At 42.4% G+C, this 19,372-nt stretch overlaps 1 protein-coding gene across 1 annotated transcript in view; it reads left to right on the forward strand.

Annotated features, from left to right (window-relative positions):
• Window positions 1-426: 426 nt before the first annotated feature.
• The window catches only part of nrxn3b (neurexin 3b), a 416,132-nt gene continuing 397,186 nt past the window's right edge, over window positions 427-19,372 (forward strand). Inside the window, exons 1-2 of the mRNA XM_082961878.1 lie at window positions 427-664; window positions 14,345-15,516. Of these exons, the coding sequence (XP_082818004.1) occupies window positions 14,820-15,516 (697 nt within the window). The 5' untranslated portion in view covers window positions 427-664; window positions 14,345-14,819. The remainder of the gene's footprint in view (window positions 665-14,344; window positions 15,517-19,372) is intronic.

Below are 19,372 nucleotides of genomic sequence, written 5' to 3' on the forward strand. Positions count from 1 at the left end.
CAGATTCGAGAACCGTGTCATTGCATGACAACCGCAAATCAAGTCAAGTTTTCACTTTCCCAATGACTATTTAAAATCATAATCCCTGAGATTGCCAGCCCTAGTAGCCTCTCCTTGTAGGGGAATTAAGCTTCTAATGAAAAGTGGCTCATAATGAGAATCACAACGCCTGACAATTGACCACAAAACACCTCAAAACATATAGGCTACACAACATTCCTATAGCTCAGCACGATGATCTTGACATTAGGCTTACTTGGCCTGAGGGCCAAACTTTCCCTCCTTTCAGTCGTCTTTTCTACGTCTTTAAATTGCGTGTTTTGGGGAGTGAGTAGAGGGCGGAACGTGAGAGTGAGTGAGAGTCCAGTGCGAGCCCATCAGTTGCGCGGAGGAGAGCGAACGGCCCTGGGATACGCGCGTTCACAAAGAGAGAGAGAGAGAGACAGGCTCGAGCCAGGGACAGAGAGAGAGACTGCTGTTCTGTTCAGCACTAGGCTACTGCGCTGCGCGCTTCACTGTTAATAACCTTCTCATCCCCTCATCATCACCACCAGCATCACGACCCCTATACTGGATGTGCTAAAACCAAAGAGCGTTTTGCTGTATATGGGACTTTCTTTTGGATTATTGGGATATTGTTTGGATCTACATAACCTAAATAAAGGTAAGAATCGCAGTATATATGATGTTCTTTATTTTATTGAGTGTAGCTGATAAAAAGACTCAAGGCTATAGCTTATAACACCGTGTTGGGTGTATTTTTAATTATTCACAAGCTTATCTTTGGATATGATTACAGTGAGTCATTCATTTTGCATGGACTATTTTTGGAATAGACGATATGTCCACACAAAACACAAAATAGTTAACTAGGTTAATATGGCATTTGAAACAAACGATTTGTGGATAAGGTCGAGGCATATTATGAGGCTACACATAGCTCGTCGTGTTGAGGAGCGAAATGCATGCATTAAAAAGTTTCAGTTCATTAAACGGCTGTAAAAGGGTAATTCCACCAATTCTGTGCCCTTTGCAAAGTGTAAAAAACGTTTGATTTCACGTTATTTTTTACATTCTGTCATAAAGAGTACATGTTCAACTTAATAAAAAAACACGTTTTCCCATCTCAAGAGGTCAAAAAGAAGAACAAAAAGTATGGTAAGCTCCAAATAAGCGCCAAATAAAGTAACATGGTTGACCATAACATGGTTGACAATTCTATCTTAAATCAGCCATGAATCCCGTTGTGACAGGGAAGCTTGTTGTGTGCAACAGGGAGTGGCAATTTAATGCAAGTTTCACCCAAAAAAATGTCATTGTTAAAACATTTCAAGCCTGTCTATCTACCAGGTTGACCTGTTATGCTTAGACCCGCTCACTATTCCACCACAAAACACCAGAAAATTGGCAAAAAGTGTAGACCCAGATCACCTGCTTTTACTCTATCTTTATAAAGGAATAGTTTCTCCATATTAAAAGGAGACTTCAGTTCATTTAACAGGATTGACCTTAAAAGTAGAGACATATGCAATTCAATCGCGAATCACATGAAATAAATAATAATCTTTAAAAATGACTTTGTCAAAGCAACTAAATAATTAGTGCTTTGCAATGATGGTGAAACTTGGAGAAACGTTGGGAAGTGGGTTACAGAAATGACAAGGTTGACGGAGGGACATGTTAATATGCAGAATTTTGGCACTTCAGCAAGCATTTATTGAATTCTCCATGTGGTCTATATTAAAGGGTACTTCATTTAATGTAACATTAATAAAAAAGGAAGATTGGCACACTTTTTGTGGAATGACCAAAACATGCGCCCCACACATTGCGCCAAGCTTTCGGGGACTAGTCATCTGAATTACGTGGGAAAAGCGTGATATTAAATATTTCGACGAATTCATCAACCCCGCTGTAATCTCGAAAGTATGTTCCAAAACACGAAGGAACGAACCCAAATCATCCAACGACTCATCGGTCAAATCCTCACATCCTCCAGACTGCCCTCGTGCGTGGAGCGAGAGAAAAGCGCAACGGGAGACAGCATCACGAAGTAGGTTACGTTTTACTGAATCTCTGTTGAAATTATCTTTCTTTTGCGCCCTCTTTAAAATATTTGATTTTAAACGATAGGAATAGTGTATTGTGGCAGGAGATATGGCTCAGTCTAAGAATTCAACTTTGCTAAGCCAGGCGTGTGGACGGGGCATCCTAGTAGGCTGTAAGGATAAGGCTACATATTTATATTTCAAGGCAACCCTTCAAACTGATGTTTTAAACATGTGGATTGAGGCACACGTTTTAGTCAGGAATCTAGGCCTATATGACAGTATTATCTGTAGGTACAGTAATGACATAAACTACAAAGCTGAAAAGTGTGCTTGTCATGTTGTGCATTACGAAGAAGTGGTGTGGCGCTCCATCGCGTGTCAAAGTCTGTTTGGCGTGATTTGATGCGAAATTAAACCGACCCTTCAATGAGAGAGAATCTTCGTGCAGAGTGAATGTGACAGATAAAGAACGCAGCAGGAGGGAGGCAGAGAGAGGAGAGTTTAGCTCACACTGACTGCGAGATACATTACGGCCGGTTTAGTCGTCGACAGAAACCGTTGTCGATATACTGTATCTCCAACAATGAAGACAAATTAATCATTTATGCCAAGTCAATGTCTATACGGTAACGGTATCGCGTGACACTGCAGTTAAATAATTAAGAGTATATGTAACGGGAAATACAGGCCTATAGGGTAATGCGCAATTCATTCGTTTTAACTCCAACAGCAATTACAGACCTAATAACAAACAAAAAAACGTAGACCAATACAGAGGAGCTAAGCCAACAGTTTATTATAATGGAGTCCCTGAATCTGTAATATAACCCCTGAAACATTGTTTTAATTCAAGAGAAGGACACCTGACCCGAAAGTATTATGCATACAATAACTCGTCTCATCCTGATGGACTGGAGCAGGGAGAGGCTGTACTGTTCATAGAAAGGCTAGCTGGATATCAGGTTTCATTGGGACCATGGCCCCGTATTATTACCATGACTTCTGAATGGCAACCCTAGTACCTTATTGGCTGATACTAGGTCTTTGTCCAAAAGGGCACCCTCTTCCCTACTTTTGACCAGATCCCCTTTTGACCAGAGCTCTATGTACCCTGGTCAAATGAAATGCACCTTATCTCTCTCATTGTAATGCACTATATATCTCTCATTGTAATGCACTATATCTCTCTCATTGTAATGCACTATATCTCTCTCATTGTAATGCACTATATCTCTCTCATTGTAATGCACTATATCTCTCTCATTGTAATGCACTATCTCTCTCTCATTGTAATGCACTATATATCTCTCTCATTGTAATGCACTATATCTCTCTCATTGTAATGCACTATCTCTCTCTCATTGTAATGCACTATATATCTCTCATTGTAATGCACTATATATCTCTCATTGTAATGCACTATATCTCTCTCATTGTAATGCACTATATCTCTCTCATTGTAATGCACTATATATCTCTCATTGTAATGCACTATATATCTCTCTCATTGTAATGCACTATATCTCTCTCATTGTAATGCACTATCTCTCTCTCATTGTAATGCACTATATATCTCTCATTGTAATGCACTATATCTCTCTCATTGTAATGCACTATATCTCTCTCATTGTAATGCACTATATATCTCTCATTATAGGAGTAATAACATGAACGTATCAATGGGTCAGAGGTCACTACACCCTTCCAGGCCCTTTAACCTCTCTAGGCCTACTATCCCCAGATGGATTTGTCTTTAGACAGTGAAAATTACTAGGCCTATGTCTAATAATTACTAGGCCAACTAAGCCTACGACATCTGAATGGCAACCCTAACTAGTACCTTATCAGCTGATACAAAAATAAACATAAAAAATATGTACCCAAGCATGATGGTTGTGAATGTCTCCGTACCAAATGGCACCATATTCCCTATATTAAAGTGCACTACTTTTGATGAAGGCTCATAAGGCTCTGGTCAAACGTACTTTACTGTGTAGGGAATAGGGTGCCATTCGGGATGCATACCAAGAGCGAGGAGGTCCAGGTCTAGCATGGTGGTTGTCAACGAGAGGCACAGCGTTGCATTAACATAGGGTATCAGTTACCAGAACTCAATAGCAGGCTGGCTGCTCTATGCAGATAGATGAAGTATTCAGAACAGGCAGGTGGTGATTAAAGGGCCTATTGTGTGTCAGAGTACGTTGTTCTGGTATCGTCATGATTGGACTAGGCTTTTGTCTGGGGCTCGAGAGACCATGGCCAGGCCAATACGACTACAAGAGCAGAAGGCTGGTTGAGTACACATGTAGGCCTACGGTTCTGTTTGTATAAGGTTACAGGTACAATATACAAATTCTGTGGGCTGCCACTCAAAAAGAAAAAGAAAACAAACATTAAAAAAGGTAAATAAGTACAAAGTTTGGATCCTTTTGCTTTGGAAACTATGTATATTTATATTTCGAAATGTTATTAAAAAAATACAATTGCCCCATCAATTGACTAGCCTTCATTTCATCTTTATCAATAGCTGTTTGTGATGGTAACTAAAGATATGCAAAGGAGAGGGATTGTGGAGCTGCTGGATAATTAGTCCAATTTATCAGGCTGCAGAAGGTTGTTAGAGATACAGTGCATTCAGATAGTATTCAGACCTCCTTTACTTTTTCCACATTTTGTTATGTTACAGCCTTATTCTAAAATTGATCAATTTATTTTTTCCCTCACAATCTACACACAATACCCCATAATGACAAAGTGAAAACAGTTGTATTATTACATTTAAAAAAAAAGAAAAACCTTATTTACATAAGTATTCAGACCTTTTGCTATGAGATTTGAATTTGAGCTCAGGTGCATCCTGTTTCCATTGATCATCCTTGAGATGTTTCTACAACTTGATTGGAGTCCACCTGTGGTAAATTCAATTAATTGGACATGATTTGGAAAGGCACACACCTGTCTATATAAGGTCCCATGGTTGACAGTGCATGTCAGAGCAAAAACCAAGCCATGAGGTCGAAGGAATTGTCCGTAGAGCGCCGAGACAGGATTGTGTCGAGGCACAGATCTGGGCAAGGGTACATAAAAAAGGTCTGCAGCATTGAAGGTCCCCAAGAACACAGTGACCTCCTCCATTCTTAAATGGAAGAAGTTTGGAACCACCAAGACTCTTCCTAGAGCTGGCCGCCCGGCCAAACTGAACAATCGGGGGAGAAGGGCCTTGGTCAGGCAGGTGACCAAGAACACCATGGTCACTCTGACAGAGATGCAGAGTTCCTCTGTGGAGATGGGAGAACCCTCCAGAAGGACAACCATCTCTGCAGCACTCCACCAATCAGGCCTTTACAGTAGAGTGGCCAGACGGAAGCCACTGCTCAGTAAAAGGGACGACAGCCCTCTTTGAGTTTGCCAAAAAGGCACCTAAAGGACTCTCAGACCATGAGAAACAAGATTAACTGGTCTAACGAAACCAAAATTGAACACTTTGACCTGAATGCCAAGCGTCATGTCTGGAGGAATCCAGGCACCCCTCATCACCTGGCCAATACCATCTCTACGGTGAAGCATGGTGGTGGCAGCATCCTGTGGGGATGTTTTTCAGCAGCAGGAACTGGAAGACTAGTCGGGATCGAGGGAAAGATGAACGGAGCAAAGTACAGAGAGATCCTTGATTAAATCTGCTTCAGAGCGCTCAGGATCTCAGACTTGAGCGAAGGTTCTCTTTGCAACAGGATAATGACCCTAAAACAACTCAGGAGTGGCTTCGGGACAAGTCTCTGAATGTCCTTGAGTGGCCCAGCCAGAGCTCGGACTTGAAGCTGATCGAACATCTCTGGAGAGACCTGAAAATTGCAGTGCAGCAACGCTCCCCATCTAAGTGCCAAGGTTGTGGCATCATACACAAGAAGACTTGAGGCTGAAATCTCTGCCAAAGGTGCTTCAACAAAGTAGTGAGTAAAGTGTTTGAATACTTGTGTAAATGTGATTTTTCCGTAAAAAATCAAATAATGCATTTGTTAAAAAAAAAAGAAAAACCTGTATTTTCTTTGTCATTATGCGTTATTGTGTGTAAATTGATGAGGAGAAAAAAAACTATTGAATCAATTTTAGAATAAGGCTGTAACGTAACAAAATGTGGAAAAGGTGAAGGGGTATGAATACTTTCCGAATGTACTGTATACCCACCACTAGATCCAAGCGGATGTTACAGGCTAGAACACCTTCCTCCTTACCTCACTGTAGTGTAGTCATAAGTAGGAAATAGTAGGATGAAGACAGAAACTGATCATTTTTCATAAGTCTTTATGGGCTCACCTTATTGTATGTGGGACAAGAAACATCTTTTTTTATTTGGTAGCACTTTACATTCCAGCACAGAATAAAGTTGTAACAACACGGTAATAGTATTAACTGTCATAATACAGTTTCTCTGGACCCCCGCAAAGTCGAAGTTCACCTCCCCCTCCCCTCCCTACAAGCCACTCACAAAGATTAGACTACCGATCGCTGTCCATAGGGTTGAAATTGCTGCATGTCTATGCGGCTGCCTATCGATTCGATGATAGGCTTTCTGTGGTGCCAGGGCATGTAGCCTACAGTGGCGGTCATCAGTCCAACAGTTGAAAATAAGAGTTTCTATTGGACAAATTCAGCTATGTTTATCCCCGTTTTGTTCCATTTGCTTCCGTTTAAGAAACATTTTTCAACAGAATCGGCAGAATGAATACACCGCTGATCATGCGTAAACACAGTTCACTTTCATGGCAGCCCCGTCCTATGCTCTCTCCTTCTCTCACCTCTTCCCTTCGCTTCAATGCACAACACATCAGCTGTATGTGACCAGGTGAAAAAACATTTCCAAGCCAAACCGCTACTCACAGCCTACATTGTTGTCCCCATATTAGCTAAAGTAACGTCATAGTCAGCATAGCTAATAGAACTAGCGCGTTAGTAAACCCGCTACAATCATGCAGTAACATTACAGTGTAAGCAGTAACACCAGCGGGACCTGGTGGAAATAAATTAGTAATACCAAATGCTTACCTTGACCTGGAAGAGTTCCAGTGTTGTGTTAGCCACTTAGCTAACATAGCATCCCTCTGTTTGAGCAGGGTGTTTCAGTACACTAAACTAGCTAGCTGCCTTTGCTAGATAGGTAAGGTAAAGTGAAAAAAAATTACACTTTCTCTCGCTATATACAGTTGAAGTCGGAAGTGTACATACACTTAGGTTGGAGTCATTTACATTTCTTGTTAACAAACTATAGTTTTTGCAAGTCGGTTAGGACATCTACTTTGTGCATGACACAAGTAATTTTTCCAACAATTGTTTACAGACAGATTATTTCACTTATAATTCACTGTATCACAATTCCAGTGAGTCAGAAGTTTACATACACTAAGTTGACTGTGCTTTTAAACAGCTTGGAAAATTCCAGAAAATGATGTGATGGCTTTAGAAGCTTCTGTTAGGCTAATTGACATCATTTGAGTCAATTGGAGGTGTACCCGTGGATGTATTTCAAGGCCTAGCTTCAAACTCAGTGCCTCTATGCTTGACATCATGGGAAAATCAGCCAAGACCTCAGAAAACAAATTGTAGACCTACACAAGTCTGGTTCCTCCTTGGGAGCAATTTCCAAACACCTGAAGGTACCATGTTCATCTGTACAAACAATACTGTACAAAACAATGGGACCACGCAGCCGTCATACCGCTCAGGAAGGAGACGCGTTCTGTCTCCTAGAGATGAACATACTTTGGTGCGAAAAGTGCAAATCAATCCCAGAACATCAGCAAAGGACCTTGTAATGATGCTGGAGGAAACAGGTACAAAAGTATCTATATCCACAGCAAAACGAGTCCTTTATCGACATAACTTGAAAGCCTGCTCAGCAAGGAAGAAGCCACTGCTCCAAAACCGCCATAAAAAAGCCAGACTATGGTTTCCAACCGCACATGGGGAAAAAGATCATACCTTTTGGAGAAATGTCCTCTAGTCTGATGAAACAAAAATAGAACTGTTTGGCTATAATGGCCATTGTTATGTTTGGAGGAAAAAGGAGAGGTTTGCAAGCCAAAGAACATCATCCCAACTGTGAAGCACAGGGGTGGCAGCATCATGTTGTGGGGATGCTTTGCTGCAGGAGGGACTGGTGCACTTCACAAAATAGATGACATGATGAGAAAGGAAAATTATGTGGATATATTGAAGCAACATCTCAAGACATCAGTCAGGAAGTTAAAGCTTGGTCGCAAATGGGTCTTCCAAATGGACAATGACCTCAAGCATACTTTCAGAGTGGTGGCAAAATGGCTTAAGGACAACAAAGTCAATGTATTGGAGTAGCCATCACAAAGCCCTGACCTCTATCCTATAGACAATTTGTGGGCAGAACTGATAAAGCGTGTGCGAGCAAGGAGGCCTACAAACCTGACTCAGTTACACCAGCTCTGTCAGGAGGAATGGGCCAAAATTCACCCAATCTATTTTGGGAAGCGTGTGGAAGCCTACCCGAAACGTTTGACCCAAGTTAAACAAGAAGGCAATGCTACCAAATAATAATTGAGTGTATGTAAACTTCTGACCCACTGGGAATGTGATGAAAGAAATAAAAGCTGAAATAAATCATTCTCTCTACTATTATTCTGACATTTCACATTCTTAAAATAAAGTGATGATCCTAACTGACCTAAGACAGGGAATTTTTATTTGGATTAAATGTCAGGAATTGTGAAAAACTGAGTTTAAATGTATTTGGCTAAGGTGTATGTAAACTTTCGACTTCAACTGTATATATTTCTCTCTGGCTTTTGCTTCATTTTGGAAGAAATTAATTTGTTCAAAACTCTCTCTTTGAGTCAACTACTCGCCACATTTTATACACTGCAGTGCTAGATAGGTTATCTTATGCTTTCATTACTAAATTAGTTCTCTGTTCCTTTGACTGAGTGGACATCATGTCAGTTTATGCTGCAAGAGCTCTGATAGGCTGGATGACGTACTCCAGAAGTTTTCATAATTATTTTGTAAGTCAATGGAAGGGGGTGAAAACCATGAGCCTCCTAGGTTTTGCTTTGAAGTCAATTTACCCAGAGGAGGACGGAAGCAAGCTGTCCTCCGGCTACACCATGTTGCTACCCTACAGAATGCTGTTCAGGCTACTGTAGACCTTCTTTGCAAAATAGTGTGTTTTAATCAGTTATTTGATGATGTGATTATATTTAGTGAAGTTTTATCTAAAAAGGATACATTTTTAAATGTTTTACAATTGAAACATTTATGAAATCCACTGAGGAGGACAGTCCTCCCCTTCCTCCTCGGAAGAGCCTCCACTGGTAACCTATAGCTTTGCTTTAGCTAATGGATGCATGTTTATTGGGAAGCGTATTTGGTTGTCATTAGCTTATGTTAAACCTAACATTTGACAAAGCTTTACACGATGTCGCAATGCTGCCATTTAGACTGCTGGCTGGCGGCAATAATGTAATTACTTGTTCAATTATTAAAGCTGGAAATAGAAACATTGCAGATTGTAAAAAAAAAAAATCTAATCATATGCAACAGCATACTAACCAGCTACCAAAATATATATTTTTTTAGAATGTATAACTGTCCTGTATAGCATACCTAAACCTGCATGACATGAGCCATCCTCGTGCTCTCTCCCGGCTTGGATGGAAAGTTGTTGTGTTTCATCCTGCAGTGTAGCCTAATATCTACACTACATGGCAAAAAGTATCTGGACACCTGCTCGTCGAACATCTCACATTCCAAAATTATGAGCATTAATGTGGAGTTGGTCCCTCTTTTGCTGCTATAACAGCGTCCACTCTTCTGGGAAGGCTTTCCACTAGATGTTGGAACATTGCTGCGGGGATTTGCTTCCATTCAGCCACAAGAGCTTAGTGAGGTCGAGCACTAATGTTGGGCGATTAGGCCTGACTCGCAGTTGGCATTCCAATTCATCCCAAAGGTGTTCGATGGGGTTGAGGTCAGGGCTTTGTGCAGGCGAGTCAAGTTCTTCCACACCGATCTTGACAAACCATTTCTGTATGGACCTCGCTTTGTGCAGAAAAGGGCCTTCCCCAAACTGTTGCCACAAAGTTGGAAGCACAGAATCGTCTAGAATGTAGCGTTAAGAATTCCCTTCACAGGATCTAGGGGGCCTAGCCCGAACAATAAAAAACAGCCCCAGACCATTATTCCTCCTCCACCAAACTTTACAGTTGGCATTACGCATTAGGGCAGGTAGCGTTCTCCTGGCATCGGCCAAACCCAGATTCGTCCGTCGGACTGCCAGATGGTGAAGCGTCATTCACTCCAGAAAACACGTTTCCACTGCTCCAGAGTCCAATGGCCGTGAGCTTTACACCACACCAGCCGACGCTTGGGGATCTTAGGCTTGTGGGGATCTTAGGCTTGTGTGTGGCTGCTTGGCCATGGAAACCCATTTCATGAAGCTCCCGGCAACCAGTTATTGTGCTTACGTTGCTTCCAGAGGCAGTTTGGAACTTGATAGTGATTGTTGCAACTGAGGACAGGCGATTTTGACTTGCTATGCTCTTCAGCACTCGGTGGTCTCTTTTTGTGAGCTTGTGTGGCCTACCACTTTGCGGCTGAGTCGTTGTTGCTCCTAAACGTTTCCACTTCACAATAACAGCACTTACAGTTGACTGGGGCAGCTCTAGCAGGACAGAAATTTGACAAGCTGACTTGTTGGAAAGGTGGCATCCTACGACGGTGCGACATTGAAGGTCACTGAGCTCTTCAGTACGAACCATTTTACTGCCAATATTTGTCTTTGGAGATTGCATTTCTGTCACCTGTCAGCAACGGGTGTGGCTTAAATAGCCAAGTCCACATACTTTTGGCCATGGAGTGTATATCTATATACAGTATTTAGCTGCTATTTAGTTGCTATTTATAAAATAAATGACACATCAAATAAATACCTTATCAATGAGGAAAAAAGTAGTCGGCTTGAGGATAATTTCAGCCACTATTTATTGTTGAACTCAGTGGGTTACAATATTCAAGGTAAATTACATTTAATAAAATAAAATGTAATCTAACTTGAGGAACTCCCCTGGTCTCCTGAAGTCCTCATTGTTGCTTTTCTCTCTGTCTCTCTCTTTTTTCTACATTGAGGCCTATAGTAGCTACAGTATGCCACTGCGTCGCTTTGCATTTTTGTGTGCAAAATAATGTTTTCACCACGGCCTGTAGGGGCAGGTTGTGGGCCCAACTGTTTTCCATACTGAGTATTGCCAACCAAGACAGTCTTTCCTGAGACATTGTGCATTATACTGTATGTCCATTGCGCTACACACAATTTAAACTTAGTCTTGAAGGATGCATGCCAATATATACTAGATAAGGGACTGTACAGTTGTGGCCAAAAGTTTTGAGAATGACACAAATATTAATTTTCACAAAGTCTGCTGCCTCAGTTTGTATGATGGCAATTTGCATATACTCCAGAATGTTATGAAGAGTGATCAGATGAATTGCAATTAATTGCAAAGTCCCTCTTTGCCATGCAAATGAACTGAATCCCCCAAAAACATTTCCACTGCATTTCAGCCCTGTCACAAAAGGACCAGCTGACATCATGTCAGTGATTCTCTTGTTAACACAGGTGTGAGTGTTGAAAAGGACAAGGCTGGAGATCACTCTGTCATGCTGATTGAGTTTGAATAATAGACTGGACGCTTCAAAAGGAGGGTGGTGCTTGGAATCATTGTTCTTCCTCTGTCAACCATGATTACCTGCAAGGAAACACGTGCCGTCATCATTGTTTTGCACAAAAAGGGCTTCACAGGCAAGGATATTGCTGCCAATAAGATTGCACCTAAATCAACCATTTATCGGATCATCAAGAACTTCAAGGAGAGCGGTTCAATTGTTGTGAAGAAGGCTTCAAGGCGCCCAAGAAAGTCCAGCAAGCACCAGGACCGTCTCCTAAAGTTGATTCAGCTGCGGGATCGGGGCAACACCAGTACAGAGCTTGCTCAGGAATGGCAGCAGGTAGGTGTGAATCTGCACGCACAGTGAGGCGAAGACTTTTGGAAGATGGCCTGGTGTCAAGAAGGGCAGCAAAGAAGCCACCTCTCTCCAGGAAAAACATTAGGGACAGACTGATATTCTGCAAAAGGTACAGGGATTGGACTGCTGAGGACTGGGGTAAAGTCATTTTCTCTGATGAATCCCCTTTCTGATTGTTTGGGGCATCCGTAAAAAAGCTTGTCTGGAGAAGACAAGGTGAGCGCTACCATCAGTCCTGTGTCATGCCAACAGTAAAGCATCCTGAGACCATTCATGTGTGGGGTTGCTTCTCAGCCAAGGGAGTGGACTTACTCACAATTTTGCCTAAGAACACAGCCATGAATAAAGAATGGTACCAACACATCCTCCGAGAGCAACTTCTCCCAACCATCCAGGAACAGTTGGTGACGAACAATGCCTTTTCCAGCATGATGGAGCACCTTGCCATAAGGCAAAAGTGATAACTAAGTGGCTCGGGGAACAAAACATTTTCGGTCCATGGCCAAGAAACTCCCCAGCTCGTTAACTGTAAAAAAGACACCTGGGAGCCAGAAATCTTTCTGATTGAGAGGGGGTCAAATACTTATTTCCCTCATTAAAATGCAAATCAATTTATAACATTTTTGACATGCTTTTGTTGTTTTTCTGGATTTTTTCGTTGTTATTCTGTTTCTCACTGTTCAAATAAACCTACCATTAAAATTATAGACTGATCATTTCTTTTGGTGGGCAAACGTACAAAATCAGCAGGGGATCAAATACTTTTTTCAGTATTCCATAGTAACATCTGACAAAAATATCTAAAGACACTGAAGCAGCAAACTTTGTGGAAATTAATATTTGTGTCATTCTCAAAACTTTTGGCCACGACTGTAAATATTGCAACCACACAACTGAAACGCAGTTTAACCAGTATGAACAAAATTGCAAATCACTTTTTTTGTTCAATCCCTCAAGAACTGTTGTCCGCTAAAGATTATTACCTGTTTGTATCTGCCAACTTATTGGTTGTCCAGTATCCAGACAACCTGTCCCCAGAGCTTCCTATTCAATTAATCTCTTTCAGTAACATGTTGAGGCCAGCAATTAAGGAGAATGAGAGAGGCTCAATTAAAGATGCTGCAGAACTGCTGTATTTGAAGCAGCACTTCCTTCGGCCCAGTTTCCCTGACGTTGCTACGGCAATCAAGTTGTTTTTATCACCCCTGTAAGTGTCGCTTCTGCGGCAAAATCGTTTTCTAAACTAAAACTCATGAAGAACTACCATAGAAGCATTAGGCTCTCAGTCTGATATGAGCTTTAGAACACCTGAGTAAGCTCCACTCATTGCACAGGCGCAGTCGTAGCCTTGTCCACAGGCGCCATCGTAGCCTTGTCCACAGGCGCCGTCGTAGCCTTGTCCACAGGCGTCGTCGTAGCCTTGTCCACAGCAGGTTCAACGATATCCTCTTACTTCTAAACAGTTCCATTTTTTATTTTTCAAGGCCTGAGGCTTTATTTTTTTGCCTCATTCATGAAGCCCAAGAAACCTGTATACCAGATTCTGGTAACCAGAAAGATTGCTTATTTTCATAATATTTCTGTACTGTCTGAACGGGACACTAACAATTCAAGCCTTCAACTCTCAGTGTATATAATGATAAGTAATCTTAAAGCCTGAAGATAACGCCAGTTGCTATTCAGATAAAACGATTGGTAGACTACGTCCAAAAATGAAAATTATTATGATAAACCTTTAATGTATGTTCATACTACTTGATCACTGAGATGCGACCAAATCAGAGTTTTTACAAACTAGGCTCTCATTAGCTCAGTTGATTGTAGCACATAAAAGGCAGTAGTAATATCTAAATGTTTATGGGTTGTAAAAGGGCAATTTTCTCACATGATGATTTTTGGAAGGTATACTTGTAAATCATTATTTTTATGATGATTTGGTGTGTTTTGAACCTCTATTTCTGGCAGCTATATTCATTTCAATAAAACTTTATTTGTCCCCTCAGGGTCAATTAGCCATTAGACAATAGTCAGTAAATGCTTTTGGTGAGCTGGTACTCTTAGGTGCGAATAATGATACAATTCCTGTTGTTTTCCAGTAACAGCTTTGGTAGGCCTAAAGCTGGACCAGCACATTTTATGCTGATTTAGACTGTTATGTTTCTCTCTTTGTGGAACTTACAGTCTAATCATGTTTTTTGGTGAGCTGAGTAACTATACAGAATAATGATGGAATTTCTGTTTTGCAGTTACGGGAAGTTCTGTAAGGCCGGAAACTGGACTAGAACATACAGCACAGTGCCACGGGGCGTGGCTACGGATCTGAAGCCAAGATGGTCGCCGTCTGTTTTAATCCTTGCAGTCGCCTCAAAGGAAAATCATCGGATGGGCCTCTGTATCACTGACAGAACACACTGAGGATCAGCATTGTCGATCCTTAGGTAGGAAGACGGATATTTACTCCTTTGCCTCTCTTCTCGGATTGGAAGACTGGGATTCGACTGGAGGATTTTCGTCCTTTAAAAAGCCTCTGGTCTATATCACAATCAAAAGGATATTGCGTCATCTTCTTAAATAAAACATTGCACGCGTGGGACCTTCACTACATTAAATATATCAGTCTTTGAAACAAAAAACACACCTGATGCTATTGGCGATCTAAGGATCTCTCCCTCTAACATCTAACCCCAACTGGCACAGTCTACCCTACGTATTTTTTCTACAATGAATCCCTTTAGTCTCTCCCAGCGTGTTCTCCTGCTGCTCAATACTCTGCTGGGCCTGTGCCAGGGTCTGGAGTTCACAGGCTCCGAGGGTCAGTGGGCTCGGTACGTCCGCTGGGACGCCAGCACCAGAAGTGAGCTCACCTTCCAGTTCAAAACAGCCGCGTCTGACGCCCTGATCCTCTACTTTGACGATGGCGGCTACTGCGACTTCCTGCTCCTCACGGTAACAGACGGGAAGCTCCAGCTCTGCTTCAGTGTCGACTGCGCCGAGACCACGGTCACCTCTGACAAATCGGTCAACGACAGCCGCTGGCATTTCGCTACAGTCAGCCGACACAACCTCAGAACGGTCCTAGCCCTGGACGGGCAGACCAAGGCGGACGAGGTTCGACCACAGCGCCAGTTCATGAAGATCGTCAGCGACCTCTTCCTCGGAGGTGTACCCGGAGACATCAGGACCTCGGCCATCACCCTGCCGACAGTTAGAGAGCTGCCACCGTTCAAAGGAGTTATCACAGACCTGAATTACGGAAACAAGGTTCCCACGCTGATCAACAGTCAGAAGGTGCGTCTGGAGATGATGGGTCTCTGTACAGAGAACCCGTGTGAGAACGGAGGCCACTGCTCCATGGCTGATGGAGAACCGTACTGTGACTGCTCCAAAACTGGATATACCGGACGGACCTGCGGTGAAGGTAAGATCGTTCAGTCTTACCGACCAATGTCTTTGTTAAATGTAGATAGCAAGGTACAAATAATGAATGCTAAAGGTGTTTATACAATATTTGAATTGAATGAACTGACTCTTTTCTCCAAGGTTTTTGCTACACCGTTTGTACCATTTCCATGTTGAAAAAAACTATTTACAAGAACATGTCCACAGATTCAGCGTGAACAGAAAACATGGACATCTCTGTGTGGGTGGTTCCTCTTTCACAGTTTATTTAAAATGAATTGTATGTTGTATGTGGGAGTTGTATTGGAAGTGATATACCAGGATATACACTCTCCACATTCTATTATTACTTTCATGAGAAATCTGTACAGGGATGCAATATTGTTTGATAAGAGTCATATTACAATGTTCAGTCATGTTTCTTCCCATATATTCAGCTCCTGCAAGTGTTACAAGGGCCAGAAGGTACAAAATGGTTTGAATAATAAGGAACAGCTTTATCTTTCTCCTCTTGGTCACTTATGCCAAGGCTGTCTCTGCTATGTGTCTTATTGAAATGTAGTGCTCTGACAAAGCTCATAGTAAATTCCAACTTTAGTCCTTAGTTCTGCCTTCATGAGACAGGAAGCTACCGTATCTCTCAGACAACATCACCTCCTTCCTCTTTTACATCGGTCTGGAGTGTATTGGGTGACTTTGAGACTAGAGACCCATGATGGCTGAGTTTGATTCACTGCTGACCCACTTCCTGTTACTGCCTGGTTAGGTCACTTCCTGGCTGGTTAGGCCAGAGTGAAAGGTTGAATAATGATGCAACTCCATCTTGAAATACAGGGGATGAATGCACACTGAGTACTCCTCTATTTGTGGCTCGTTACCTTATACTGCAGCTCTTTTTCCCATTTTTGGTTCAAATTTTTTAAGGGTTTCAAACATTTATTTTTTATTTTGGATACTAGCTAGTTACTCCACCCACTGATATGCTTAGCATTCCAAAACACAAGATACTGTATGTCTTAGCATTGTTCATAAAACCGTACATGTCCGCTGCACTGTCAGTCTCAGTGACTGGGCCTTATCCTTTAGTCTGGTTCTGTTTTCTCTCAGCCACTGTCTAACAATGAGGAGAGGAGAAGAGATCCATCCATTCGTTTGAGAGCTTCTCTCAGGCCGACACAGAGCTGCCATGGGAGCGATAACATTCTTGTGCTAAAACAACTGAGATTTAATAGGTTGCTTGTGATTCAGGACGACGGTTGAATAGAGGGCCATGTCACCGCCCCAGGGCAGTGCTTCTAATTTACAACGCAGCACTCCTATTGGTGGAGGGGACAAACGCCACTAGACAGGAGCACAGCACTGAGAGCACTCTCCTGCTGTGCTAACTGGAAGAGCCCCCTGTGTCCAGCACGCACACAGCTTTCCAGTCTCTCTCTCTGTCTCCCTCTCTCTCTCTCTCTCTCTCTCTCTCGCTCTCTCTGTCTCTCTCTGTCTCTCTATCTCTCTCTCTCGCTCTCTCTCTTTCTTTCGCTCTCTCTCTCTCTCTCTCTCTCTCTCTCTCTCTCTCTCTCTCTCTCTCCCCCACCCCTCTATATTTCTCCCTCCGATTAATTTATGTGGCTGATTGTTGATTACGCCGCGAAGACGCTGAAGCATAATTAGGAGGATAATGAGAGCAGAAATGGCTAATTTGACCAGGAAACTCTGGGACAAATACCACAATAAATTCAAACTGACATCTGCAATCGACAACGCCTTATAGGGAGTTCTTATTGTTACAGTATGTCTACAGCTGCTAAAGCATGTTGTTTTTTCCTTAGACACTATTGCACTGCAGTACAGTACAGAGAGCATATTTTGCCCACATTGCTTAACATCACCGTCAGCACATGAGACATTAGAGACACAACCGTTCTTAAGTCTGTGTCTGTGTAGTGTCTGTGTAGTGTCTGTGTAGTGTCTGTGAGACTGACTTAGGATTTTGATGCTGCATCATGTGTTACGCTAATGAGTAATGGGTGCAATCTGTCGGACCTGTAAGTGTTTACTGTGTGTGTGTGTGTGTGTGTGTGTGTGTGTGTGTGTAAGGCAGACTGGCTGGCTGCATGGCTAAAGACACACACACACACACACGCACAGCTGCAGTTAGAGTTATCCTAGCGGGCCCTGGAGCAGGATTCATACAGCAGGCAGATGGCAAGGCCCACTAGGCCTCAGAAGCATTTAGCATTTAGACTGGGATGGGCTATATGACGTATGCTCAGCTCATAGTTTTCACAGTTGTTAACTTCAACCTAGCCTGCTTAAAGGCCATGTATGCAATGTACAGTGTAGTGCAATTCAGTGATTAGCGTTTGAATGTGTACATGAACTATAGACTAAACTAATCAAGTGACAATGGGTTAGTTTAGCCTATAGTATAGTAGCTGAAACAAGAGGATTGGGTTTAGCCTAGCCTAGCTGAAATCATCATCAGGCCTTAGCCCCACAGGATGATTAGGTTAGCCCTAGCTAGCTGAAACATCATCAACAGCACGATTATCGTCAAGGCCTGCCCTAGGTTAGCCTAGCCTAGCTGTAGCTAGCAAAAGCATCATTAGCAACTAGCAATCAGGATTAGGTTAGCTTAGCTAGCTGAAACTTCATATTATGACTTAGTTAGCCTTGCTATTTGAAACATCATCATCATTAAACATTACATCAGCACCATCATCATCTCCCAGCCCTCCCACAGCCTCAGCACAGAGCTCAGCCCTAAACAGCCCAGGATGACTGGGATTTGCATACCTCTAACATAATCATTATCCCAGCCCTTAGCCCTCACCCCCAAAGAGCCGCATAGAGCCAGTCCGCCAGGATAACTGTGTTAGCCTAGCTAGCCTAGCTGTAACATAATCAGCATCATTATCCTAGCCCTCGGCCCTCATCCTGCCCACAGAGCTCAGCCCTAAACCGTCAACCTGCAGAATAAGACAATAAACAGATGGCCATAAAACTCATGTTCAATCTGTCCGCCCATGTGGATCAGGGCGTATCAGTGTCTAGGTGTGTCAGAGCGGAGGGGCTGGAATAAGACACCGTTTGCTCGCCCCCGTGCTGTTCGGTGATATTACAGCCATTGCGGTGAAGTGGTGTTATCATCAGTCAAATTTTGCGTCCCAAATGGCACCCTATTCCCTACATAGTGCACTACTTTTGACCAGAGCCCCATAGGGAATAGGGTGCCGTTTGGGATGCTGACAATGCTATCATCAGTCAACGTGTGAAATTATTAATGATTTCTGCAGAGTCATTTGGAATGTGGCATATTTTATCTCTGTTCATTGTTTCTTATATGGCCTTGAAATGTAATGTTTTGTGTTCCCAAACCTATTAAATGAATAGATTTGACATTTGAAAGACTGGATGCCTCAGGGGTATTTTAATTACAAATGAGATATTCAGAATGTTAAGGCTATTATGAGCTATCGACACATGCTGTAGGATTATGTAACGTACAAACTGATTGCCATGTTCTCATCATCAGACTTCTTCAACTTCCTTCATTTTAATAAGCAGTCTAAAAAGGCCTTATTGCACTATAAAAACTGCCCTGCGAAAACAGTAGTAATTGAAGGCTGGGGCAAGCAAACTGTTAAACAAGTGCTGAAGAGATGCCTAGGAGCTCGGCTTTGGGGATTAATAAACATACATGGAAAAATGACAGTTACAATAATCTTACTATGGAAATAGGTCATGGGGAAAAAAAGAAAAAAAAGAGGGAGGACTTGCCTGATGTGTGTGTGTGTGTGTGTGTGTGTGTGTGTGTGTGTGTGTGTGTGTGTGTGTGTGTGTGTGTGTGTGTGTGTGTGTGTGTGTGTGTGTGTGTGTGTGTG

This window comes from Salmo salar, chromosome 15, assembly GCF_965601325.2.
Source record: "Salmo salar chromosome 15, fSalSal1, whole genome shotgun sequence".
NCBI lineage: Eukaryota > Metazoa > Chordata > Actinopteri > Salmoniformes > Salmonidae > Salmo > Salmo salar.